This window comes from Melopsittacus undulatus, chromosome 12, assembly GCF_012275295.1.
Source record: "Melopsittacus undulatus isolate bMelUnd1 chromosome 12, bMelUnd1.mat.Z, whole genome shotgun sequence".
Classification (NCBI taxonomy): domain Eukaryota; kingdom Metazoa; phylum Chordata; class Aves; order Psittaciformes; family Psittaculidae; genus Melopsittacus; species Melopsittacus undulatus.
The window spans coordinates 20,352,899-20,379,857 of record NC_047538.1 but is presented as its reverse complement, the minus strand read 5'-3'; the positions used below and the strand labels follow the sequence as shown (position 1 = coordinate 20,379,857).

The window sequence follows — 26,959 nt, the reverse complement described above, 5'->3', positions numbered from 1 at the left end:
TGGGAGGGTCTTGGACACCACCCAAGTGTATGTCAGGTTTAGCTGGATCAGCACCGAGTGGGTGCAGCACTGAAGGCGTTACCCCACCACTCTGAGACTTATAATTAGCAGGATCGAGGAGGACTAGAAAGAAGTGGAAGGTTTGAGATGTAAATGTCTCTGGTTGACTTTGGCTTAAGAGGCAGCCTTGTGGGAAAGGGTTTCCTTCCAGCTCTTGCCTCCTTTCTGCTGGGAGCAGCAGGGTACAGACCACATTGGGCTGCAGTTTTCCACAGGCATCACTCAGAAAGCTTTCTGGATCAGTGATACCCTCTTCCCTTTTGCAGGCTCTGTGTTAAGGAGAGCCCTGATCTGAGAACTCGGTGCAAAGTTAAAGAATGAACGTTTCTTCAGGTTTTTGGGGTCTTTTTCTCCAAGAAATGTGGTTTTGGAGCATGTGTGAGTTGTAGGATGAAAAACTGCAAAAAGCCTCAAAACTGCAGAAGTTGGTAGTTAAATAAAACAAATGCTGAGAATGTGGATATGGGAATGTCACTCAGGACTATAGCCAGTGATTTATATATATATGATGTGATATTTTATTTAATAACTCCTAGCTCAGAAATTAGAGTCCTTTTAAAATTGATAAACCTAATTAAAATATGCAGTTTCTATTCCTGGCAAATCAAATGACATTCACCATAATAAACAAATTCTCTAGATCCAGATAAAAGAACTCACTGTTATTTTACCTTGTTTTGGTTTTATTCCCGAAGATGTGATTGAAATAATGAGATTATACAAACAGCTGTGATCTCTCAGGAGGTGGAAAGAGATTACGGGCTCAGCTGAGTGGGGTGATGGCTGAGGGGAACATGGCTGAGGGGAGCCATGGCTGAGGTGAGCGTTGCTTGAGGGGAGCCATGGCTGAGGTGAGTGTGGCTGAGGGGAGCAGTGGCTGAGGGGAGCAATGGCTGAGGGGAGCAATGGCTGAGGGGAGTGTGGCTGAGGGAAGCAATGGCTGAGGGGAGCGTGGCTGAGGTGAGTGTGGCTGAGGGGAGTGTGGCTGAGGGGAGCAATGGCTGAGGTGAGCGGTGGCTGAGGGGAACATGACTGAGGGGAACATGGCTGAGGGGAGCGATGGCTGAGGGGAGCACTCACTGAGGAGACCATGGCTGAGGGAATCGATGGCTGAGGTGAGTGTGGCTGAGGTGAGCGGTGGCTGAGGGGAGCAATGGCTGAGGGGAGCAATGGCTGAGGTGAGTGTGGCTGAGGGGAGCCATGGTTGAGGGGAGCAATGGCTGAGGTGAGTGTGGCTGAGGGGAGCCATGGCTGATGGGAGCGGTGGCTGAGGTGAGTGTGGCTGAGGGGAGCCATGGCTGATGGGAGCGGTGGCTGAGGTGAGTATGGCTGAGGGGAGCGTGGCTGAAGGGAACGTGACTGAATGGAACGTGCTCCCCGGTAACCGCTCGCTGCCGGCAGCCATGGCTGAGGGGGTCTGTGGCTGAGGGCAGCCATGGCTGCCAGGAGCCATCACCGCCGAGCCCGGTGCCCGCGGGTGGGCGGGGGACGGGGCGGGGCGGGTAGGGCGGGTCGGCGCGCGCCCCCGCGGCGCCGCGCCCAGCCCCGCGCCATGACGTCATGGGCGCACGTGGCCCTCCCCGCGGCCCCGGTGCGGGCTCACGCCGCTGCCGTCGCCGGGTGCGCGGCTCCGGGCAGCGCCATGAGGGTGCAGCTGGAGCGGTGCTGCCGGGAGTGGCGAGAGCTGGGCCAGGAGTTCCAGCAGCTGCAGGTGAGCTGGGACGGGCTCCGGGGCTCTGGGGCTCTGGGGCTCCGGGGCTCCAGGGACGGGCTCCGGGGCTCTGGGGCTCTGGGGCTCCGGGGCTCCGGGGCCGTGCGGCGATCGCGGTGTCTCCCCCGGCTCCGCGTCTGCGGCATCTTCTGCGCCGCCGTGTCCCGCGTCTGCCTCCTTGGCTTTGCTTTCGCATCGTTTTAGCGTGTGAGGTTCTTCCCTGCTGCAGGCTGGGAGGGAGCCTCGGTAGAGCGGGGTCCCGATGCCTCGGGAAGGCTCAGCCCCCGGCCCGGGTGGGCTGCACTCCGTAGGGGCACGCGTGTACGGAGCCTTCTCCCAGGCCCGAGTGCCTGCACTAAGCTGTGCATGGGATGAGCATCCTTGTGCGGCACCTCAAAGCCACGCTGTGCCCTGGTACCCCCAGCTGGGTGCTGCGTGTGCATGGGACATCCAGGACCAAACCATGGCCGGCCCCGGGTTCCTCTGATGAGGCATTGAGGGGACACGGTGCTACGGTTCCTTCAGCTGGAGCAAGGATGGAAAAGGGGGATCTGGTGGTTCTGTGCACCCATAGCACTGCACAATAGCAGCGCAAGTAGCTCCAATGCTGTGAACATCTGACCGGACTTTAATTTCCTGTGGTGGGATATAAAGGATTCAAATGATGTTTTCCATCTTGTAAAGTGCATTGAGGGACAGAAAGACTTCAGAGCAGGGGCTGAGAGCTGTTCTTGCAGAATGCTTTTACCTCCAGAAGCCTTCCCATCCACGTATGTCATCAATGCTGCACCTACACATGTGCTTTACATCTTCAAGGCAGTTTTAAAGCACCGGCTGTTGAGGCTCCCCGGGGCTGTTGTTGCCTCTTTTAGGCTGTTAAATAGAACGTGCACCACAGGAAAAAAAGAAGTGTGATTCCCAGATTTAGCTCCTTGTCTTCATTACAGTCAGTTCAGGTTGTAGGCTTGTTAGCAGAAGGAAAGGTGGTGGTTGGGTGTTGGGGGGAGCACCAGCTGGTGTGGGTTTGTTGATCACTTGTTTGCTGTGTATGCTCACTGGCCTTCTGGCCGAGCAGTTTGCTAAGGTCTGACCTAAACCACAGCAAAACGTTGATGACTTTTGCCTGCCTCAGTTTCCCCATCAGTAAGAGGTAAATAGAAGTGCTTTCTATGTGGTGGCAGCTGCTGGAGGTGTCACTGACGAGCAGTTAGTGCTGTAGAGGTGAAGAGCTGGAATAACATCCATTATCTGAGAGCTTCAGGGTGCACAAGTGGGTTTTGTGTCTGAACGCAGTGTTGTCACCTCCAGCTCTGTGAGATGCTGGTGGTGCTTAAATGTGCTTTTGGAGGACAGCTCTGTGCTTCTGAGCTGGATTCAAGTCAAACCATGATGTGTTGGCATAGAAAACCCAACTCTTAAGTAAGAAAGAACTTGTATGTGGGTGTCTGCTCATGCTTGCCCTTGCTGTGAGTGCATCCGAAAAGCCACGTGCATCTCTTGCTCTTGAGGATCCTGGTTTTCCTAGCAGCAGCTTTACCCCCTCCGTGCCTGCATCACCCCCCTTCAGCACTGTATTTGGCTGACCTGGTTTTCATCTTCAGCTGGAAATGCTGGTCTGGGTCTGTGCAGGAGCTGCCCAAAGAGCTCCATGGTGTTTTCCAAGGTACTTTGGTCACTCCCATTAAAAGGATCCCTTGTTCAATGCCAGAAGGGAAACAAACTGATGGTGGGCAGACTTTTGTGTTGAGAGCAGCCCTGACCCCATGGGGCAAAACAGTCTCAGTTTCATTGCACTCATACCTGGTTTCATTTTATAGTTGCAGTGTAAGTTCTGGGTCAGGGGCTGTGTTCTCCTTCTGCAGAGGAGCACCTTGGACTCTGGTCCTAGCTTCTGCCCCAGATGTGCTGGGTGGCTGGTAAGGAGAACTGGGATACACTTGTATATGGGGAGCTTTGACTTGAAGGGCTTCAAAGGTGCTGCTGCACTGAGCATCCCCTTGGGGCAGTCACGGTCCTGGTGTTGTAAATGTTGTCATTCAGGTATGGAGACAACCCCCACATCTTTGCTGGGAGCAATAGAACTCAGGGCAGAGATACTGCCCCCCTTGGTGCAATGGGTCTTTTGGCTTTCCATGCATATTGTTTCCTGTGTGGAGAGGGAGCTGGAGCAGAACCTGACCCCTGGGGCAAGTGTTTGGCCTGTGGGTTATAAGTGTTAGTGTAAAGGCAGTGCTGAGCTCCCTGTGCTGCCAGTAAGTCCCCTTTCTAAGTAGTTGCCTCTCTTGATGAACAAATAAGTGCACTACTAGCGAACGTTATGTCCTAAATACCAGTGTCATTTTGAAGTTATTATCCTGATGTTTTTGGCTAGCAGTGGAATTTACCAGCTCTCAACTTGCCTGTTTGTGCTTCCAGTAAATACTTGCCCACTCTTAGGGAAAGGAGCTTCTCACACCCTTTACACCAGTCTTCTAAAAGACTGTTGCGTGACATCTAGAGAAGCAGAACAAGTTACTGTGCAATCCATGGGGCCCTGAAGTCCTGCCTGTGCTAAGCAAAGCCAAGCCAGTCCTGAACTGATTGGAGCTGCAGTGTCTGGATGTGGTTAGTTTGGTTATTAGGGTTTTTAATTGGATACTAGAGCTGGTTTTGCATTGCTCTTGTAAATAATGAGCAGTTACCAACCTGGTTCTAATGAGGAGGAGAGCAAAGATTTGGTTTTTATGGTTTTACCACCATGTTTATGCATTGAGAAAACTAGTGGTAATTTTCTGTGGTCCTTGATGTGCTGGTAGATAGAGCAGCAAGTGCAAATATCTATTTAACCCACACCTTCTCTTGGCACTAACGCTGTAATCTCTTGTTTTCCAAGTTATTTTAGATCTTAACATTTGCCCAGAGGCCATTCCTTGGTGCCTGGTCAGCCTTTCCTGAGGTTTCCCTGTGCTTGGGAAAGTGCTGCCATCATTGTAAAGGGTGGAAAAGCAGAGGGGAGGGGTATGAGACCACAGGCACCTTTGGGTGGGCTTGCAGTTTTCCAGCACATCCTTGTTTTGCCCAGTCAAACACTGATTAGGGCTTCAGAGGATCAGAGAGCTGAGATCAAGTTCTTTTCAAGGAGCATCTAATGCCACCAGGAGCGGATGGGTTAAGCTCTTAAACCAGAAGATGGGATGGTTGGTTGCTTGAACATGCCTTGGGTGGAGATGGCAGTGGTGGCCAGAGGATACCTGAACCCCCAGGTGTGGATTTGTGTGGTTTTCTTTTCTGCTCTGGGTCCTCATCTTTCTTTTTTTCCCCCATAGATTTAATTTGGATGTGAAATCAGTTCTGCACTGTGACTTAGGCACTCATTTGATGGGGACAGATTGGGATTAAATGGAAGATGAGGGATTTTGTTACAGGGTGGGATGGGAATGAGGAGCTCCCAAGTGGAATGGTTCATTGAGAAGAGAAAATTAGTGTACAGAGGATGCTCTTCCTTTTGCAAGACTTTCATTAGTGTCCATTTCAGTTGTGTTGGATCTGGGCTGGTTTGGCATCGCCCCCTCCCTGCTTCTTTGCAGGGGTGTGTATTGACTGCCAGAAACAAAGGGTTTTACTTGCTTCCTTCAGAGGCAAGGACCAACTGCAGTGTGTAACCTAGGAGGGTTCTTCCTACTGATTGTCTCCTCTTCTCTTGCAGGAAACACACAAAGTTTACAGACAGAAACTGGAAGAAGTCACTGGCTTGCAGACAGCCTGCAGCAGCTCCATACACCGGCAGAAGAAGACACTAAGGGATCTGAAGCACAGCCTGCAACGGTAACGGGAGACCTGGAGGGTGGAGGAGGCAGGGATGGGATGTTTCCCCTTCCCAAAAGGCTGAAATGTTTGGATTTTTAGTGTTTTAATACACAATATGTGTTGCAGTGCTGATTTTGCTCCATATTATTCTTGATTCACCTCCATCTATCACAGCCAGGTCAATGTTCATAACCCCATGAGGGATGGAATCCTGTAAATAAAGATGATCTTTAAGGATCAAAGGACCAAAACCTGTGTGGATTTGCATCCTTGGGGTATGTGCTGTACACTGCAGGACTGTACAGGTTTTTGGTCCACTTGTCTTGCTAGTGAACAAAGCTTTGCTCTGTAAGCTATGATGGAAGGGCAGCATCAATCCCTGAATGTGAAGGTGTAACTTGCTGCTGGTGGATTTACAGGAGGGACCTTGTCTCTGGCTGCTGGCAGCCTGAACCCAGGCTAAATTCCTCGTGTGCAGCTCAGAAGCCACCACCTCCAACACCAGGGATTGCCAACACTGCTGTGCACTGCTCTCTGTTTCCATTAATTGATAAAACCCCAGTTTGTCAGTAAATCATCAGCTGTGTTTGCTACATCCTGAAATGTTTCATGCCTGAAGAGCTGCAGCCTCTGCAATGGCAGTGCCTGAAACCACACACAAAGTTCCCAAAGTGGAAGGAGTCCCTGCAACAAAGCACGATATTCCCTAAATGTTCTGCTAGGGAAGAAGTACAGGATTCTTTCACTGAGCTGAGATGAAGAGAGAAGCTGATCTGTAAACCAGCTGGTTAAAATAACCTACAACAACACAAACCAGGCAGTGAAATAAAGCCGCTAAGACAAATGGTGCTGCAGAAACACAGCAGCAAAGTGCACAATGGCATCAACTCACATGGTTTGTTTTTTAACAGCATGGGGTTTAAGACAATGTCATTTTCCTCTAAACAAGGAGGTAAAAACATGAGCAGGAATATCCTGTTTCTGTGTTCTTGCAGGTGCAAGGCCAGAGCGAGTCCTGAAGAGTTTGCTCTCATTCAGGAGATCAGCAGCCAGATCAAGGAGAGGCAAAATGCCTTCTTTGACATGGAAGCCTACTTGCCAAAGAAGAATGGGTACGTACTTTGCTGGAGAGGCACACGTGCTGCTTATCACAGCAGTGGTGTTCCCAAAGGATAATGTGCGTGTTGAAGAAATACATGTAAAACTGGATTAGTCATAAATCTCTTGCTGAGCTGCTGTGTCACTTGTGCACAGCTCATGAGCTGCAAGTGTATGTAAATGTACAGTGTGTAGGCAGTGCAGGTTTTCTTGTTCAGATAAAAGTGACCCTGCATTTAGGGGAGATGCTGCAATTCACTGTTCCACAATAATGTTGTCCTGTGCTCGTTTTATTTAAAAGACCAAATCAGCACAAGGATTATTCTCTCTGTGATGTTTAAAGTGTTTTCAGCCACTCTAGTATCTAGACTTTGCTTCAGGTGGGGTTGCCAGGACAGTTTTTTTTCTGTTATTAAGGGCTGTGTGATGCTGCAGCCTTTTGGGTCTGAGAGCAAGTCTAGACTAAGGCATGGGGTGATTTAGTGCAGTGATGAAAGAAAGGAAGGAAAGGAAGGAAAGAAAGGAAAGGAAAAGGAAAGAAAGGAAAGGAAAAGGAAAGAAAGGAAAGAAAGGAAGAAAGGAAGGAAGAAAGGAAGAAAGAAAGAAAGATTTGCAGCCTTTTGGAAGAAGTCTTTTCTTCCTATTTCTCTCTGTTATTACTTGTTTTGGACAGTGCACACTACAAACCTTGCCCTTAGGCTGTAGCACAGAAAAGGGACCAGGAAAATAAACCTTTTCTGTATTTTCTTGGAGACGCTGACCAATCTTTCCTGCTTAAATCCTGCTCTATAGGGTATTTTTCCAGTTTGCCTTAATTAAAACCCTACAGAGACACTGGTCTCATCTGCTTCAATCTAGGTCATCCTCTGGTGTTGAAATAAAAGGAATGACTTGGGTCTACTTTTGTTTTCTGTCTTCCAGCTTGTACTTAAATCTGGTCCTGGGAAATGTGAATGTAACTCTCCTGAGTAACCAAGCAAAGTGAGTGTTTCTGCACGTGTGCATTTGGGTTTCTCTGGGGCCAGCTGTGGATGTGGACTCCAGTCCAGAGATAGGAATAGATTTTTCTTGGGTCTGATAGATCAAATGTTGAAGGTGGGCAAGTTGGACTGTGACATGGGCCAAGCTAATGCTTCATATGACTCCGATGGACAATCACTTGCTTTTAAGCCCAGCTCAGCCTGTTGCCTTACTTGTATAAGGCAGGGGTTGCAATGAAAATGGCATTGTGACTTCTGGGCATATGGTGCTCCAGAAATTGGGATTTATGGGTTTAAATATTGTATTGTTTAAAAAAAATCTTAAATTTCAAAGTCTTCTTTTAAAATCTAAACCCCAGAAACCAGCTCTGATGGACTTTGCAGCATAATAAACCATGCAGCATAGTGGACCCTGCAGGCAGAGCATTGCCTTTCACTGCTGTCTGCTGGTTTTCTAAGTGTTTCAAGCACTGCCTTTCTCTGGGCTTGGCGTGGGGATTTGTATTTGGTTTGAAAGCAGTGAAGCCATGTTCGATAAAACACCCTTTTGAGTCCTTCTCTTCCCTTCCAGGTTTGCCTACAAAGATGAGTATGAGAAGTTCAAACTTTATCTGACAATAATCTTGTTACTCGGGGCCGTCACCTGCAGGTTTATTCTTCACTACAGGTAAGCTGCAAACTATTTCTAGTCAAGTATTTTGAATAGAAGTGTGCTGGGTTTGAACTAACTTATCTTCTGTTAAGGCAAGGTGGCGAGACAGGCTCTGGCAGTGATAAGGCTTTGAGCATTTGGACATCCTAACAGCTTCTGCACCTCTCCAGCAGTGGCAGGAGCTGTATTTTACCTACTTGCTTTCCCTTGATTAACTTTCCTTGGTCTGTCGTAGCTAAGAGAAGCCCAACATCAAGGTCCCTTCTGACCCAAACTGTTCTATGTTCATGTGTCCTGATCTGTTGTTTTTCTAGCATCACACTGTGCTTGGGAATGAGCAGTTGCTTTGCTCATGCATTGCCTAAGGCAGGGGCTGGCACCTTGCTGCAGCTCTGGGGTTGCAAAGGCAACAAGACAAGATTTGCATGGAATGATAACACCTGAAATGTTATCTCTAGGTTGTGATAAAATGAGCACAAACAAGCTTCCACTATTCAGTTTGGCTTAAAAAAACAGAAGGTGTTGGAGCTGGGCTCTCCCACTGAGGTCTCTGTGGGTCTGGGTGAATGGAAGATTGTACCAGGGAATGATGCTGCCCTATACAGCTGCTGCCCCGAACCCCATTGGCTGGAAGGGTTTGCAAATGGCAAAATCAAGTTGATTTGTTGAGGTTTTCCCCTCCCTAGAGTGTAGTGCACTTCTGCTCTTTTAGTTGATTGGATTTATATAGATCTCATGGAATCTCCTCATTAGTCTGGAAATGCCTCTCTAAATTGGATCATCTGCTGCTTTCATGGTGCTTTCTCTCCTTCAGAAGGAATTAATGTCATCTCTGCATACCTGCTTATCAGCTGAAGATCCGCAGTGCTGTATCACGAGGCACTTCCCAGAGGAAAGGGCTCAGAGCCTGGGGTGCTGCTGATGTGTGCAGTTCTGCATGTGGGTTGGGGACATTCAGGACTGGGGTTTTGTGTCTGTGGCCTCACTTGGGCAGGTTTCATTTGCCCAAGGGGAGGGAGGAAAAATAGGGGTTTTATTTGAATGTGTCCTTATAATTAACAGCATTTCTTTTACTGTGTGTGTTTTCTGCTTAACAGGGTGACAGATGAAGTGTTTAACTTTCTGCTAGTGTGGTATTACTGCACGCTGACGATACGGGAAAGCATCCTCATTAGCAATGGATCAAGGTACTGTGCCACCTGCAGACACTATTTAAAGCATGAAGTGTCCTCTAAAAGAAAACAAGCAACAAAAGAGGATTCAGCTTAGCACTGAAGCCCAGCAAAACCAAGATGCTGATGCCTCTCTGCATGGTCTCTTTTCTCCATCCCCCTTCCTGGTTGCTTCCCAACGCAGATGGGACCACCTGAGGTTTGGGGAGGGAGGAGAAGGTTCCTCCTCACTAGCACCCTGTACTTCACTATAATTTTCTGGCCTTTCTGCAGCATTCATGTCTGAAAGAAGCAGCCACCTCATAGGAAGGACTTGAAAATGTCACTTACTGGCTTGGAAAGAAAAAAGGCTGTGTGGGTTGCACATCATTAGTCACTGTGGTACCTCATGCTGCAGGGGCTGCTGCTTGCTGTGCTGGAGAGCTTGTGGGAGCATGCAGGATGTGTTCTGGTCCTGAGTCTCCCTCCAGCAGTTCTGGCTTCATGCCCCAAATGAAGCCATACTGCCAGGATGATGTTCCACAGCCCTTTTGCTTGAGTCGTGACATCGATTTTGTTTCCTGACATTCCCCCTCTCAAGTCAGAATCACTTTTTTGTCTGTAAATGTAAAGCCAGAGTTAACAGTGCCCAAATCCATGTTTCTGGTCTAACTGCCACGTTTTGTCTGTTCAGGATCAAAGGCTGGTGGGTCTCCCATCACTATGTTTCCACCTTCCTGTCTGGAGTAATGTTGACATGGTGAGTGTGCTCTCAACAGCTCGAGGTGCTTCAAGCCTGCTTCATGGTGTTTGCATTTAAATCCAAAGCTGTGGCCATAGGAGCACATGGTGAAGCTTCTGACTTAGTATTTGTCTGATGTTACATATGTTTTCAGTGATAAATACAGCACTTCAACTTTGTATTTACATTGCTGAGCTAAAAAAGACAGAAGCCAACACAAACCCTCAGCCTTAGTTACTCTGATGGTGGCAAAATCTCTACAAGTGTCTTGATTTCTGTCTCTGTGTAACTGAGCAAACAATCATCACTTTGCTTTAGAGGGAGGACACCACAAAATGAATCTGTTTGGTGCCTTCACTGAACCCAGATGACAAACAGAATATAAAGCCAAACATGCAAGTTACCTTCCAAGGGGTGGTGGTGTTGGTCAAACAGCGCAGTAGTACAGCAGGACAGGCCCCTGTATAACCTGTCTCGACTTTGGCATGAACTGATTAGTTAATAATTAAAGGTTGTTTTGAAACAACAAATGTTTCTAGTCCTGAACGTGTGAGGGGATGACGTAGTGGCAGGAGCAGAAGGTCCTTCGTCCTCTGACTGCCCTGACCTGCCCTTGGGATAAGGAGCACAACCATGCAGGTGCTGCTTAACAGCTTTGCTGCCTAGAGAAAGCTGTGATAGGCAAATGAATAAGAGGTAGCAGCATTTGGAGAGAGGAAACCTGATCAATGAGAGCATTTCCTACACACCAGAGTTGGGGTATGAGGTTGTAGCATCCTCTCAGGGCTGGGTGGAGCCAGCCACCCCATCCCAATGGGGTGGAGCGGGCTGGGTACCAGCTGCTTGCTTCATTTGCTAATGGGATCTGGCTTGGTGGTGAAGGGGAAGGGCACTGCATCATCTGCTTCTGATCAAACAAATAGACCCTTTGTATTTTGCTTTCAGGCCAGATGGACTCATGTATCAGATGTTTCGCAGTCAATTTTTAGCATTTTCAATATTTCAGAGTGAGTACCTCTTCCCTTGCTAATTCATGGGCTAAAAGAGCTTTGTGTCTTATGTGCTTAGAAGAAAACACTTCTGCTTGCTAAATACTGGAGTATTAAACTGTGAGAATATACAGATAACAAATATGCAGCGTGCAGAGAGAAACACTAATTTATATGCTCTTGGATTAAACATTATTAAAATGATTTGATACCTTCATTGTGCTTCTGAATAGCCAATGCAGTGATGTTTTCTCTCTCCTTCTCCAGGTTGTGTTCAGTTCTTACAGTATTATTACCAAAGGGGCTGCCTTTATCGTCTCCGTGCTTTGGGGGAGCGAAACCACTTGGACCTCACAGTAGGTGAGGTTTTCTGCAGTACTTTCTTTGTGATGATTTGCACAGGTTTTGGATGCAGTGATAGGGAGAGTGGCTGTGTGGCTTCCTGAGAGAGCTGCCACCCCCCTGCCCTGCCAAGTGTCCTAAGGCAGGAAGGGGAGTGAGGCATCCTCCCATTACCACATCTTTATATGTTTTAAATTGCTAGGTTATTGCAGAGCAGGACAGGAATAGCCCTTATGGGGTGTTCTGGGTGGGAGGGCTGCAGCTCTGGTCCTGGCTGTTACATGCTCACTCTCTGCCTTTTCTGTCAACCTCTTCCAGAAGGATTTCAGTCCTGGATGTGGCGGGGGCTGACGTTTCTCCTTCCCTTCTTGTTCTTTGGCCATGTAAGTTGGGCAATCCCATTTCTCCCTTTGCTATGCAGGGCCTGGGTGGCTGCAGCGCACCATAAAAAGGTGCTCTGGATCACATGCACCCTTAAGAAATGTTTCTAAGGGTTTGGTTGGTTGGTTTGGTTTTCCTAGTAATGAAATTGCTTTTCCTCTTTCTCTCCTTTGTAGTTCTGGCAGCTGTATAATGCAATCACACTTTTTGGATTGTCGAGGCATAAGGAGTGCAAAGAATGGCAGGTGCGTGTTGGTTCTGCTCAGAAATAGCCCAGAGCAAGGGGAGAGGGGGTGTATAACCACATCCTTAAGGATATTTGGGCATCTGACTCCATTGAAACATCTCAGGATGATGTGGCACAGAGCCTACACGAGGGAACCCAAATGTGTGTTACTGTAAGGAAGCTTGCCACCCATGGGTGACTGCACAGACTGAAAAGCAGAGCATGTACGGGCAGAAAACACATGTGGGTCAATATCACATTGTTGATGTATATGGGCATCTCATAGCAATGGCTGCTGAGTTGCTGGTGGTTCTTCATGGCTGAACCATGAGTCATATATACAGAAATATGATGACAAAAAAATGATGGCAATGAATCACTTAAAAACATATTGTCCCCATCACTGCCCCACTTTTAAGGATCCTTCCACTTGTTATCAGTTGCTGTCACCTATCAAACATGTCTTTCCAGCTGTACTATTGCTCCTGTAGATCTGGATTGGACTGCATCACATGTGCACATAATCTCATGGTCTTTACTTTGTTTGGATCTTGCAGTAACTTGTGTGCTCACCTGTATCAGGAGGAACACACCTTCCCACAGAAACATATTGTTCCTCATGCCTGTGTCACTGCTGTTGCATGGACATAATGTTAATCCATTAAATTTAACTTAATGATTTGGTTTTACTGTCTGATAGAGTCTGGCAGTGTTAAATATAATCCATTTTATAATATTGAAAGTAGTAAATGCTACTTAAATGATCATACTGTTAACCCACACAGCTGAATGTGTGGATATATATTGGACTATGATCTTTACTCCTTAGATCTCCATGCTAATGGATGCCTGGACTTGCCAACCAAAGCCCCATCAGAACTCATTTTATGTGGCCAAAGCAGTACCCTCAGCTCTCACCTTGGTTGGTTTTCCTCTCCTTTCTCTCCCAGGTTTCTGTGTTGGCTTTCACGTTTCTGCTGCTCTTCCTCGGGAACTTCCTCACTACCCTCAAAGTCGTGCACACTAAACTCCAGAAGAACAAAGACAAAATGAAGAAGCTGTGACCCCCCTCCCTGGGTGCTGGCTGCCATCCCACTGCCTGTGGCAGGCGCTGGGTTTGGGATGGATCCTACTAAACCCCAGCTACACGATGGACAGGCTCAGAAGGACTCATCGTCCCCATGTTTGGTGAAGGATGTGGACTCTGCCAGCACAGACTCAGTATTACCGCAAGCATGGCTCTCCAGTCTGCAGTCCTGCTATTTATGTCTATTTAATACAAACTATGTTTGCTTTTGGGGTTTTATTTCTGTATATAGAGCAGCATGCACCTGCCCAGCGAAGTGCCAGCATTGGGAGAATGTGGGATCTACTGTAATTCCAGTTCTGGAATGCTATTTAACACTTTTTCCTGATTTATTATTTAAATTCTGGGTACTGGATTTGCAAAGGCTTATGAATGCTCCAGGTTGGTCAGTAACACAGATCAAATGCTGTTTTAAAGGCATTTGTTGAAGGTGTATTCTCAGTGGCAATACCAACCTGTGTGTACTGTGAAAAAGAAGCCCATCTTTGTACCATATTGCTGCTATATATACACTTTTCAGAAGCTATTTAAAGAAGAGAAATCCTCTTTTGGAAACAAAACCAAGCAAGCAGAAGCAGTTTTTAATGGCAGGGAAGTCTGCTAGCCTTCTTCCAGGGAGACCAGGTCAGCTGGCCAGGCCTGGAACAGACCTAAAATAAACCATTCAATATACAGCTGCTTCAGCCCCTTTTTAATAATGCACTTTGCCCTTTGGGTTGGTTTTTCAGACACTGTTCTGGAAAGGTGGGGGACAGGCTCAGCAGAAATACTGAATACTGCCTTTAGATGCTGCACTTGTACCAGTAATTAAGAGAATGTGAAGACTCACTCAGGAGGATGGCATTAAGTACTGCCAGTACATTAAGTACTGGCATCCTGCTGAGCTCCTTGTGCTGCTTGAATTTACTCATCCAAATCAGCTCATTTTGGGGGCTGCAACATCTGTACCTCCTAAGGCCAGCTCAGTATTGCGAGTTGCTTTAGGCAGTGTTTTTCCCAACAGTAAATCCTGCCTCTGAGCTAGCACAAAGGCCAAACTGGGCACGTACTTTGGCAGAGTGTGATCCCAGAATGATGTCCTCCCAGCAAGTGTGCTCCTGAAGAAACATGTCCACACCACAGGTTTGAACTGGTTTCATCAGTTCTGTTGCTGCAGGGCAGCAAAATTACAGTGTCGCTGTCCTGTGGGCATGAACAATATTGAAATGAAATCATGAAATGCAATTTGCATACTTTGAACAACTGTCACCCTAGCTGGGTTGTATCTTGCTATGTTATCTTCTGACTTCTGCATACCCTGTGAGTCTGGGGTTTGTTTCATCCTTTGAACTCTCCATTTATGAACTGTAAATTGTTTTACTTTGCGAGTGATGCTGGAACCTGCTGGATTGGAGCAGTGGAGCTGCAGGGATGGGCAGCTCTGCTCGTGGTGAGTAATGAGTTCTGTAGCATGAGAAACTCAGATTAAAAGAGCAAGAAAGCTTCTCACCATGGAGCTGAGGGTAAACACGTTCACTTCCTGCATGTTCATGTTTCAGCTTCGAACTGGGTAAGGTGAGGAGTGGTTGTCTTTTACTGACAGATCTCTTCTAGTGGCTGTACTGCACAACTGTTCACGAGTTTTCTATAATCAAAGATGTCTGCAAACTTCTTAGTTTTTAATTTTCCATTTTAAGCTAATAGGGATTCATTAATTCAATGAATTAAGTGATCAAAAAGAAGCTGGAAAAGGAGAAGGAAGAAAAAAGAGAGTAAGATTTCACGGATCAAGATCTCTTTATCCTGCATGTAAAATACTAATGATGCCTCACTCCAAACCACTTTTTCACCAGCTGGTCCTGTACCCAGCAAAGGGTAAAGCAGCATGAGCTCTGATAGACAGTTACCAGGCTCTATGTGTAATGTTTAATAGTAGACTACTGGCATGCACCACTTGGAACCTTCTGCCAAAAGTTTTATCACCTTTCCATGAATCCTATGCATTTTCCCTTAGGATGGGATGTAGTTTACCTTATCTTTCAGCAACACCTGTACTGCAGAAACCCCCTTCCCCCTCACAGATGTGGTTTGTGGTGGTTACAAAATGATTGCTCCTGAAATCCTGAGATCAAACCACATGGGATGTGCAAAAGAACCAGGAGGTTTGAGGTACATACACGAGGTTGTGCAGTGGGAGCATCCCTCTTCCTTAACCAGAGAGCTGCCACCTTCATCAGAAAAGGGAAAAGCTTCATTTACAGCAGGAGAGAAGATTTAACCAGGTAACAAACATGAGTTAAGTATTTCCCCTAGAATGCACCAGTACTTCCATCTGTGATGTATTAAATCAGCTATGTCAATTTACTGTAAAGTTAACTTTACATTATAAAATAGCTGCTTGGACCAATACTAACTATAAATTAAGTATTTTCCATGATATTCCCATTTCTGAACTGGAGCAACCTATGTATCTCCACTGGTAAATGCCACTTTCCATTGCAGCAGCAGGCCTTGCAAGGAGACCTCTAAGGGTGCAGCTCTGCAAAGCTGGCCCAGCAGCACAGGTGAGCAGTGGATGCTCCATCAACAAGTTAAGACAGAACTTCATCTCTTTATCATCAGAGCTGCTCTAGCATCGCTTCTTCTAAAAGATGTGGCTTTTCTGCTTGGAAAAGGCAGTAAATTGTAGTTATAACATGGCACAATTATTCTGCAGAGTTAAAACCACCCCAATTAGCTCACACACTAGCAGTTGCTTTTCATTGCAATTTAAATAGTGAGTCCGAGACCTGACTGGTGGTTGGCTGCAGTCAGGAGCAAAAGCCAGGTGGACGAAGGCACGCTGCATCAGTAAAACCAGAGCTTCAAAAAGCTGGGGAGAGCAGTGCCACAAAAGTGCAGAAATAGTAAAAATAATGAAAATTGAATATAAAAATTGTTCTAGAAACAGAAACGTGCGATGAAAACCCCAGCCTTTAACGTCAGGCTGTTCCTAACCCTGACTGGCTCAGCTGTGGTGCAGTCAGTGCTCTCTTATGGTCCGGATCATAACACCGAGCACACTCGCTGGTTCTTTTGCCTCTTGGCTTTCTTCAGGGCGTTCAGGGCAATGGTGGTGGCTTCTTTAAAAACATTTTCAATGTTTTCCCGACACTTTGCTGAGCACTCCAGGTAAATTTCCGCATGGATCTGCTGACAGGCGGCTTCCCCCTGCAGAGGACAGAAGGTAAGAGAAGATGTAAAGCCAATGTATGAGAGAAGGAATATGTGGTGGGAAAAAAGGAAGTTATTTTGTACATCATACCATGAGCTTGGGAAGAAAGAAGCTGCCTCTAAGTATATTAGAGTGTAAGTGGCATTGTTGATAAACACTGTTAAATGAACCCTTTTTTTCCCTCTGTGTTGATCCAGAGCCTGGCCTAACAGTTCAGTGCATTAGAGACTAAGATATAGACTGCTGATAGTGTAAAAACCTTGTCAGTGTTAAATCTGTTTAACAGAAATGCTGAGGTAGATACTCGTGAGGATAAGGTGTCTACACAGCAATGTTTCTTCAGGCCTGACCTTAACTGTTACATGATGTCACCTTTGGTAATGAGTGTCACATGCAAGAGCTGAATCTATACCAATGTCTTGCCTTCTTTGCTGGTGCACATGCAAGAACCCCAACTTTGGCTTTGGAGCATCACAAGGGCTCAGCCAAAATCCTCATATACGTAAATGGGTGTCTTTAGAACATTTCTCAACCTCACCCCAGTGCATGCAATGGGAACAGGCCAGAATCTGAAACACTTGCATGCAATCCTGGAGTGTGAAATCACCACAGACGTAAGACAACGGCTTCTTACTTTGATTGTGATCCTTTTGTCATTGCAGTCGGCCCCCACTTTTGAATGCTTATGAACCTTAGAGTGGGAATTTCAGGTCTGTAAACCACAGCTCACAAACTCTGTTTAATTATAAGCCCTGGGAGCTGGGGTCACTTGAGCACTCAGGGTTCCATAGGGGAGTTTTTCTTCATCATATTTAAGTGAAGTTTGTCTCCTTCCAGTGATTTGCAAGCTGCAATGCTGGCAGATACTGTTCATCTCCTCTGGGCCTGGCACTGGAAGCATCACTTTGCATGACTCAAGATGCCACCAGCTGTAAAAGACTGAGGTGTAGTGTATATTTTAGGGGAGAAAAAACAAGTGGGAGGGTTCGCATAGGAGATAAAGTTTGCACATTGTGTGGGCCCTGGGATTTAACCGCATGAGGCCCCAGCAGACTTGCCTAAAGTGTCTGTTGCTTGTCCTCAACCTCACATGCGAGGGTGATGTGAGTTCATAATGCAGATGAGGGAGCAGCTGTTCACAAAGCAACAAGATGGGCATCTCATCTTGAGAGCAAGGAAGACAAGCTGAACATCCCCATGTGCTTTAGTGGTGATGCAATTGCAGTTTCTTTTCATGCTGCTTAGAAAAAGCAGTGATTCATTCAAGGTCCTGTTGCACTTAACCTTATTCCTTGGACTTGCGTCTCAAGCAGTTTGGAAGCTGCTGTTCTTGCTGAGATGAGAGGAGAAGATAGCTTTGTTGTTTAAACAAGGTAGGAGATGAGCTGAAAGGGCCCATGTGGCATGGAACAAGCTGTTCCATCACTGTTTCTCCTGTACCTAGGACAGCCATGTCAGTGATGTAACAGTGCTTCAGAATACTTAAATTGAAAACATTTGATAATATGTAGATATTTTTAGGATCACTTTAAAGAAAAGCCTCTTACATTAGAGAAGCCTTGCAGATGTTGTTGCTATTGTCCTTGAAATTACTTATTTTTAAATAGGGTTTGCAAAACTGTTTTTTCCAGAAGTTTTTTAATTCTGTAGCCTGTATCCTCACATCTTCAGCCTTTCTCACGATCCTGATCAAAGTACGAGCCATAGGAGCAATGTATGCTCATAAAAATCATGAAGGGAGTCCAACAAACTCATCAAGGCTTAAAAATCTGTAGCAGTAATAACCCAGCTGTGAAAGGAAACAAGGAGATGTGAAGAGCATAGAAGGAGTAGCCAGTAGTGTCCTTTCAGACACCCCAAGACATGCAAAACACTCTTCATCTTCTCTTAACTTTGGTACTAAAAATGAGTGGTGATTTGGCCACTTCCAGAAACCCTTCTTAGTGCTGTCAATGATTCCTTTATCTGGATGCTGTGAACACCTAATTCTGGAGTACCTGTGATTGTACTTGCGAGGAGCAATGCTATTGAAGTGTAAGTGTGCTTTATCTCTCGCAAAGAGGACACCATTTTAAGCATACTTGTACTTACCTGGTTGTAAGTAACGGGTTCCTGCTTGGAAGCCCTGAGCTTGCGCAGCAGTTCCTTGTCTTTGCGGAGGTCTGTCTTGCAGCCGATCAGCACGAGTGGGACACCGCGGCAGAAGTGATTCACTTCAGGGTACCACTGATGGTAGAAAGACAAAAGCTTTACATCTGTCTTCTTTCTTGTTTCAAATGAAAATAATAAAGCCAATGGGCATTTATTATAGGTTGCAATTTCAGCGTTTTGGAAGCTGTTCAGCTAGTGGTAGGGGCCCAACACATGCTATTTACATTATACGAACACATAAAAGTCCTACCCAAAATCAGTTGCTTTATGCAATATAGGTGGCATCTATCACTATATCGAAGTGCTTATTTAACACCTGTTTAAGTTTAGAAGAGCTCCTATTAGTTGTATTTAAGAGCAGAATTTGGGCCAAGTCTTGCTTTGTTTTGCTGGTGTGATGTACAGGGGCACTAACTTCTACATTACAGAAATCCTAGTACAGACAAGGGGTTTTTTTACATCTCTGTTCTGTAGCTAAGCATGCATGGGATGGAATCTAAACTGCTTGTGTGCAATGCTGGTTGTGTGGCATCAATACAGATAGAACAGATAAAGCTGTGATTTCACCACTGGTGTTTGATCTTGTTGGTGTACTGCAGAATCCCAGTTGTGAGCTCTTGGGAGCTGTGGAGAGGTGAGCTCTGTGACCTGCAGCTCAGTGTGTGGTGAGTGCATCCACACACCCAGGGTCCAGGATACTAAAAGCACTGTCTGTTTTAATCTGACATCTTGTCCTGTATCAGGCCTATACAATTCATTTAAAAGGTTGAAGCAATTACAAAAGCCTCTTGCCTTGGCTGCCACGTTATCATAGCTAGTGGGGTTCATGACATCGTAGCAAATCAACACGACGTTGGTGTTCTGGTAGGAAAGTGGTCGTAACCGATCGTAGTCCTCCTGCCCTGGAACACAGAGAATGTTTTGGATAGAAGGAATCTCTGTCCTTAACCAGCCATATGGGAACAGGTAAAGATACATACTTGAGATGAAGAACAATGGGACTGTAATTGCAGAGACTGCAGGTTTTCCATTCTTGTAAAACACCTTCCCTCAGCACGGGGTTGGACTACCTGATGTCCAGAGGTCCCTTCCAACCCTATTGATTCTGTGACATGCAGGAGATTCCTCTTTCCTGACAAAAGTGATGCTTTAGGAAATAAAGCATGTCCTTGGCAAGTTAGAATAAAAAGCCTGCTAAGTACTTCAAAGCAGGTCCAACACCTGAGTGCCAAGTGGCTGCTCACAAGCAGGATCAGCAAGAGGAATTTGACAGTTATCGACTAAAACATTTGCGATTTGGCAGTGGCTTTGTCCTCCCTAATATATCATTTGCACACATGATGCTGTGAGGAGAAGAAACACTGTGTTTGCTAGACACAAATGCTGAAGTAAAACCCTCAGTGGCAAACTTGCTTTACCCAGCCCAGTGAGCTGAGGGGAAGCAGCCCTCAGCATGCTCTGCCTTCAGCAGCACTGCTGCTCAACATGATGCCACAGGAGCCAGGCTTAACTGGTCTCTGAAGCCAGGATTACACAGCAGAGCTTAGGGATGCTCTGAATTCTGGAAAAGGAGAGGATTTGTCTGACTAGGGCTATTCTAGCACATGATCCATTGAGGAAGCTAATTTGCTTCAGACCCATACTCTTCCCCTTGCTGCACAGATGACTTAGCAGTAATCACCACACTGAGATCTGAAGGTATCTTGCTCTGAGGGATTAAGAAGGAAATAATTGCCAGATAAAGTTGCCAGCTCAGGAAAAAAAACCCAGTCTTTTACATCTGAATTTTGTTCAGAGACTTCAGGAAGACACCATGACTTAAGCAGTCTGTAGATATATTTGCCGTCTAAATGCTACCCTTGTAATCAGGTATGTCTCTGATGCACCAGATCTCCAAAACAAGAACTGGGAATGCTATTCCATCCCTCAACCACCACAGTGAACAGGCAGCCTAGAAACTGCCCTACAGGGAAGTTACACATCTCAAACCTTTGTATTGGTATTTCAAATGAAGGGATGCTGAAAATTTCAGCGTGCCCCCAACTTTATATCAGTTATTCCTGCCCTTGGCACCTCAGTCCCCAGTCACATACCTGTTACTTTGGCCAACATGCTTGTCCCCAGCTGCAAACTGAAGAACTGCAGATATCAGAAAGCCAGTAATTCTACAATACTTTGATCCCCTCCTTCATTTAAACGATGGATTGAGGTACAGGTTATTACAAGACAATCCCTACTGACCAAGCCATTACTCAGTCTGCCTGAAGGAATCTTAGGTTTGAACTACTTCATATTTGAGCCTCTGCAAGCGCAACATGTTCTGTGGGCAAGGTGCAGAACAAAGAAGGATTGATCCCTCGAGGTAATAATAGACAATTGACAATATTATCCATGTTGTAGAAACATTCAGAGCCAAGACTGTACTGCTCAGCCCTTCTTATTCTCAATCCACCTACTTGTTTGCAGCTGATTTACCATTTTGTTGCTGATAATCCTTTAAATGTATTAAACACAGTGGGTGCCACCAACTTCTTCTAGGGCTATGTGGTCTGTATGATTTTCCCTGTTCAAGTTCATGCCCCTCAGCTTCTACCAATGTACCTTGTAAAATCACAAGGACCTCCAAGTTATTGCTGGCCATTTGTGAGGCAGACAGGACTGTCCCCTTGGAAGAAACATGTTTGCTTGGAATCAGAACACACAGCTATGTTAATACTCTGGATAGGATTAACAGAAGAGGTGTCTTCAATGATGTGACACAAACATTCTGTATTGCAAGCCAAAACCTCTTAGCTATGCCCCAGTGAACAGCACCTTCATGTTCAAACCAGCTGTGCAGTTATCTTCTTCTTAAGCAAACTGAGAAGATACATGCATCAGGAAATGCTGGTGTGCAAAATGCAGCTCCATGTACATTTGGAATTTCAAATACAGAGCACAGAATAAGGTAGAGCACAGAGACTACAGGGGGAAGGTTAGGTGGTAATTGCTTAACTTGTATTATGGACAGATGATTGCAGTGCTCACTTGGAAGGAGAGGAAGCTATTTAAGCGCTCAGATGCAGTTCTTCAGCTGCTGAGGATGTAACAGGACCCAGATCAAGCTGTGTCTAAACATCGACATCCCTCTCACTGAAAACAATCCCTTTCACCCCCTGCCCTTAAGTGCTGCTGATGAAATGCAAAAATGGGCCCAGGAGACTTTTCCTCTGTAAAGCTGCTCAGTCTGTGGTCAGAACTAATTTGGCACAGATTTAGGTCTGCTGCTGGAACAGTTACAATGAAGGAACAGGGCTGAATCTAAGCAGTAACTGTGTGTGCAAAGCCCCCAAGTGTGCTTCCTCAAGCACAGGTAGCTGCTTTCTTTCCCCAATTAACAAAAAGCATGCTGTGGAAGAACTGGTTAAATGTATCCCTATGTGTGAGCATAGCTGTGACTCTGCTTTGCTTTCCTCAATTTACTGTAGCATCAGAGACCCTGTTTGGTGTTTTCTTTTAAAGAAAAAACGCCATCCAGCTGAATTAATCTACAATTGGTTAATTCTTTGCAGAGATCACACTCCTGCATGGCTCTGTGCATGCTGCACAACCCACATAAATGCAGTCACGCCGTGTGGTGAGGTGTGAGCTAAGGTGGTTGAAGTTGAATGGGAGAAGTGAAACCACAAGTCTCTATCTCATGTGCATCTCATGTTCACCTCCATCTGCTCTTCCTCACCTCTTCAGCAGTTTTATACCAAAGAAGTGCCAGGCTGTGTGTTGCTCAATCCATAAAGGAGCTCAGCACCTACTGACAGGAGAGGGTAAATGGTAGAGTCAAGACTTGCAAGCTTAGGAACCTACCAGTACATGCAAGAGTGCTGCACTTTGCCACCAACTGCCAGGGGGTAAGGAAGAATGTAATATCCTGCCACTCTGTCCCATACAGCTGACCACTTCCTACGTATGGCTGTGTGTTGTCTGTGACACTCCACACTCATGGTACAGGACTGACATGAAACTGTGCAATGTTGAGCTCTCAGAGGCACACAGAAATGCAATGCACCCAGTTCTCTTTGGATTGTTATTCTGCAGGCTCCATGGGAATACCATGGTTATAAGCTTGCCAGTTATGTATTTTTCACTACTCAGTTCAAAAAAGAAACAGGAAACTGTCAGTTCTGGCAAGAATAAAACCAGCAGAAGAGTGTATTTGGGGTGTGGAGCAAACACTTCAGTTAAGAAGTTGGGGTTATCTTCTTCAGGTACACTCTCAAAGTTAAGGAAAGTTATTCTTGCATATACTGGCTTCTAGAATGTCTTGTAAGGCCCCAGAGTGCTGTGCATCTGTCATTAGAGACCTGAAAAACCCCACTGGAGTGTGCTTCCTGGCTGTTGGAGTGAGCACCCACAATGATGAGGCATTGCTTCCTCCCCAGCTGAGCTCTTTTCTTTGGTCTGAGTAAGTCCTGTGCTGAACACCATCAGAAACTGAACCTTGTGACTGAACTGCAGCTAAAGCATCTCCCTTAGTAGTTAATTTGCCTTTCAATGCCTTTGCATCTATTGAGCACAGCAAGAAATTGAAACTTTTAACTGAATAAGCAGCTGCAAAGCCTGCCTGCAGATGAGACAAGTGATGTTACAAAGCCTTTACGCATTGCATATGTATGCCACCAACTTCCTGCAATAGCAAGAGGTGTCTGATGAGGAAGATAGAGCAGCATGGTACGAAAGTCTCACCAAAAAATGTTATTCCTGTATATTTTAGACTAACTTAACTTCATTTGTTGGTACTCTAGTGTATTTTAGACTAACCTATTAACTGCACCTGACCTTTACTTTCTCCTGATGCTGAAGTGCATGCAACTCTATTTGGTGTTGCTCCTAGCAAGATCCTAAAAATATCAGAGTCCTTTCTGCAGTGGGTGCTTCAAGAAGATGCAGTGACTTTATAGAAGAACAGCTTTGCCCTCTCCTCTGCACTGCTACATGGCACTTTGCTGAAGCCCTTCCCCTCAGAAAGGATTGTACATCCTTTTGATCCCATTTCAGTGGTTTTATAGTTGAATGATTTGGAACCCTTCAGACTGAGAAGCAAAACACAAGCATGTTTTAAAGAGCAAGACCAACTCAAACAGCTCAGTAAGTCAGAAGATGATTCACAAAATATGGGTGATATGCTGCAGTTAAACCACAGTACTTCCTGTAGTAAGTCGTATGTTTAGACTCCTCTTTAACCTGCAATTTGTGCTTTGCACCCACCCCAGAGCATCATCCCCCAGCTGAAAGAGGAATTTAATGAGCTGCTGGTGCATGATACAAAAGAAGCAAGACAACGTAGTGGAACACTGACTGCAAAACTGCATCTCCCATGCTGAATCCATGTGGCAGAGAGATAGGAGCTCTTGTCTCCTGAACTGGAAGCTCTCCTTGCTCTTCTCTTACTGCACTATTTAAAGTTGGAGGCCAGGACACAACTCTTGATCCTAGTCTAATCCCTAAGGAAATCAGCATCAGTTTTGTGTTATTAAAAACAGGATGGGATTAAAATGTGTGCTCAAGTGAGTTCTTCCTCTAGTCTGACAGCTTCAGAAAGAGGATGAAAAGCTGCTTGGATTAGAGTATGACAGATCTGTAACATAAAGCTATGTCACTTCATTTGCCTTTCAATGCCTTTGCCTTTATCAAGCACAGCAAGAAGTGGAAACTCTTAACTTTGAAACAGAAACAAAATCCAAGTCTCTTGGATCCCCAAGCAAATGCCTCGACCAAGGTGGCAACGTCCTCCCTTTCTTTGTACCCGATAATCTTGATGTGTCTCATGCAAAGCAAAAGGGACTTGACAGGAAGGGAGGAGACAAGTGTCAGCAGCCTCTAGCAACTTGTCACCTGGTGGCGATGACACTCTTGGGTGGTGAAACATGCTGGTTTCGGGGTTTCCACATGAGGGATGGGAAGCAGTTAAGTCTTGCAAAGGGCTAAACTCTGCCTGACACAGGAAGCTGGGCTCTTACCTCAGGCTTGCGAGAGGTCAGTGCAACAACACTGAACCTGCCCGAGCTACCACCACTTCTAGAGCCAGCCCCTGTTCCTTGGAGCCTGGAAGAGACTCCAAAGGCAAATGTCAAGCGGAAGCACAATGATTTTAAATGAGAGGCAGCCAAGTGTCAAGAACAGCGTGACAGGGAAAATTCCACACTGACAGAGAGTAAACATAAGAACTCAACAACGTCACTGTGGCAAGTCCTTTGTGCCAACATGCTGCATTAAGGAAATCCCTCTCTGGTTGCTCACAGTAGATTTCAGCCCTTCTCTTTTCCAACACAAAAGCCTTGCCATTCAGTAGAAGCTACATTATCCAAATCACTGGACACGAGAACAGCAACATTCACACAAGAAGATGCACTGGCAAAATGGGTGCTTAGGATCTTACTCTATTGCAATAAAGATCAGCAATAAAATTCCCTTTCAGATTCAAAACTGTTCTATTGAGATATATACAACATGCAAGAAGGTAAGTGTGCTTTACTGCTGTTAGAAATGGACTGCACTCAGTTTGTATTTGTCTTGGTGTAAATCTGTAACAACTCCACAGTGCTAACTGAGACAGATGACTTACACTCCACCCAAAGGGATGTCAGTTTTAGGGTTCATATAGGAGGGCAGCTGGATAGGAGCTTTGAATGAAGTTGAACACAAACCATTTCACAACTTTCTGACATGAACCCAACTGAATTAACCACCAGTTTCAAACGGCTTTTCCTGCTGCAGCCTTTTGAACACAAACCAGCCTTTTTCCTCCATCCCTGTTGGGTCACATGTGGCAGAAGATTAAAATACTTTCCTGGTTGATTGTATTATGCTTTGCAGCTGGGAGCTGGGGTTTAATGCCTTCAGATATGGTTGCTATTTGATTTTTCTTCATAAACAGGGTTGTTATGTTAATGAATGAGTCCCTGGCTAGAGCTGCCGTTAGACGAGCAACCCCTTCTTTCCTGGGAGGCACATTTATGCATGCAACAGGTAACGGTTGTTGTTTGGTTTGTACTTTACTCTCCAGCAGGTTTAACTGTGATATTATGCTAAAAGTATGCCCGTAGAAAAGCAAGCTGGAAACAGGTTCAGCTTTACAGCCTTCGCCTTCCAGCCTGGCTTAACAGACACCACAAGAACTGCTGGAACACAAACAGGAGCGCGTTCACAGGAACCAGGCTTTACACCGGTAAAAGCAGTTTCTGCTTATTTACCTGAAGGGCTGGGTTTGGGCTCGGTCCCAGGCCAATGCCCCAGCACTGCCCCTTCCCAGACACTGCCTCCCGATCCTGCTGGGATGGGGGAAAAGGGAAGCGCCATGTGAACCCCTTACCTGCGGTGTCGTACAAGTTCAGGGTGACCTCCTTCTTGCCCACCCTAACACTGGTAGTGTACTTCTCGAAGACGGACGGCGCGTACTGCTGCAAAGGGAGGAGAGGCTGTACCCAGGGACCAGCACTCGCCCCGGCCGGTCCCCATCCCCTCACCCCCCGTCCAGCCCAGGCCCGGCGGCGGGGCCTGCCCGCTCACCTCAGGGAAGGCGCCCTTGGCGTACACCATCAGCAGCGAAGTCTTCCCGCAGCCTCCGTCCCCCACGACCACAACCTTCACCTCCTTCCTGCCCGACGGGACGGCCGCGCTGCCCAGGGAGCCCCCGGCCGAGGGCAGGGCCCCGTTGGCCGCCTCCATGGAGAGGAGCGGGGCCGGGGCCGGGACGCGGCTCCCCCCCCTCAGCGCCCCGGGGCGGGCAGGCACCGCCCGCGGCCCGCTGGGGATTGGCCCTGCCCCGGGCGCCGGCGCCTCAGGGCCCCGCCTCAGCACCACAGGAGCCCTCAGCACCCTTCAGACCTGCTCCCTTCAGAGCTGCTCCCTTCAGACCTGCTCCCTTCAGAGCCTCGGGGCTGCTCACCCCATCCGCCTCTGAGGCCTCCACACACAGCTGGGCCATGGCCTCTCTGCGCTCCCCACCACCCGCCATGTTGCCCACACTTGGGTGCTCGTCCCCATGTATATAGCAACTGTGGCACCAGATCTCTGTCCTCATTTATTCCTCCATGGAGCCCTTTCGGACCTCAAGGACCACGTTGTTATGTCTCCAGTCCAGCCTCATCCTCTGCAGCGGTAGATCCCAGTCCTGACGCTGAGGGGTGCAGTGCCAGCTATGTTGGGAGCAGGTAAAGACTCCCTGAGGTGCCCCCTGAAACCCATCGTGTTGCTGGCACTGGAGGTGACCTGCTGCTTGTTTCTACAGCCTTTATGGCTCCAGTGGGAGCCAACAGCTCTGCTCATTGCTTCTCCACCCAGACCAAGGTGAGCGGGGATGAAAACAAACATTTTGCATTGTAATTGCAGACGTGGTGGCCCCTAACCCTAACGGTGTTCTGCACTGCGGGAG

At 46.7% G+C, this 26,959-nt stretch overlaps 2 protein-coding genes across 2 annotated transcripts; one reads left to right on the top strand and one right to left on the bottom strand.

Moving 5' to 3' along the window:
• The first annotated feature begins 1,609 nt into the window (after positions 1-1,609).
• Positions 1,610-13,877, top strand: TMEM120B (transmembrane protein 120B). The gene is made up of 12 exons (XM_034068118.1): positions 1,610-1,771; positions 5,457-5,575; positions 6,553-6,669; positions 7,577-7,636; positions 8,207-8,302; positions 9,385-9,474; positions 10,133-10,198; positions 11,126-11,187; positions 11,437-11,529; positions 11,830-11,894; positions 12,069-12,137; positions 13,069-13,877. The coding sequence occupies exons 1-12, from the start codon at positions 1,613-1,615 to the stop codon at positions 13,180-13,182; spliced, it is 1,110 nt and encodes a 369-aa protein (XP_033924009.1). The 5' UTR covers positions 1,610-1,612; the 3' UTR covers positions 13,183-13,877.
• A 1,536-nt stretch (positions 13,878-15,413) lies between these two features.
• Positions 15,414-26,253, bottom strand: RHOF (ras homolog family member F, filopodia associated). The gene is made up of 5 exons (XM_005145191.4): positions 26,095-26,253; positions 25,898-25,985; positions 19,342-19,451; positions 18,490-18,624; positions 15,414-16,394 (listed from the first exon to the last, which is right to left on the bottom strand). The coding sequence occupies exons 1-5, from the start codon at positions 26,251-26,253 to the stop codon at positions 16,230-16,232; spliced, it is 657 nt and encodes a 218-aa protein (XP_005145248.4). The 3' UTR covers positions 15,414-16,229.
• Between the last annotated feature and the right edge of the window lie 706 nt (positions 26,254-26,959).

Excerpts from the sequence above, each read along its gene's own strand:
- TMEM120B (XM_034068118.1), top strand. The coding sequence starts at position 1,613 with ATGACGTCATGGGCGCACGTGGCCCTCCCCGCGGCCCCGGTGCGGGCT. Across the intron at positions 9,475-10,132 it reads CTCATTAGCAATGGATCAAG|GATCAAAGGCTGGTGGGTCT; the intron begins GTACTGTGCCAC and ends TTGTCTGTTCAG. Across the intron at positions 11,895-12,068 it reads CCTTCTTGTTCTTTGGCCAT|TTCTGGCAGCTGTATAATGC; the intron begins GTAAGTTGGGCA and ends TCTCCTTTGTAG.
- RHOF (XM_005145191.4), bottom strand. The coding sequence starts at position 26,253 with ATGGAGGCGGCCAACGGGGCCCTGCCCTCGGCCGGGGGCTCCCTGGGC. Across the intron at positions 25,986-26,094 it reads CCAAGGGCGCCTTCCCTGAG|CAGTACGCGCCGTCCGTCTT; the intron begins GTGAGCGGGCAG and ends CTCCCTTTGCAG. Across the intron at positions 16,395-18,489 it reads AACCCGTTACTTACAACCAG|GGGGAAGCCGCCTGTCAGCA; the intron begins GTAAGTACAAGT and ends TGTCCTCTGCAG.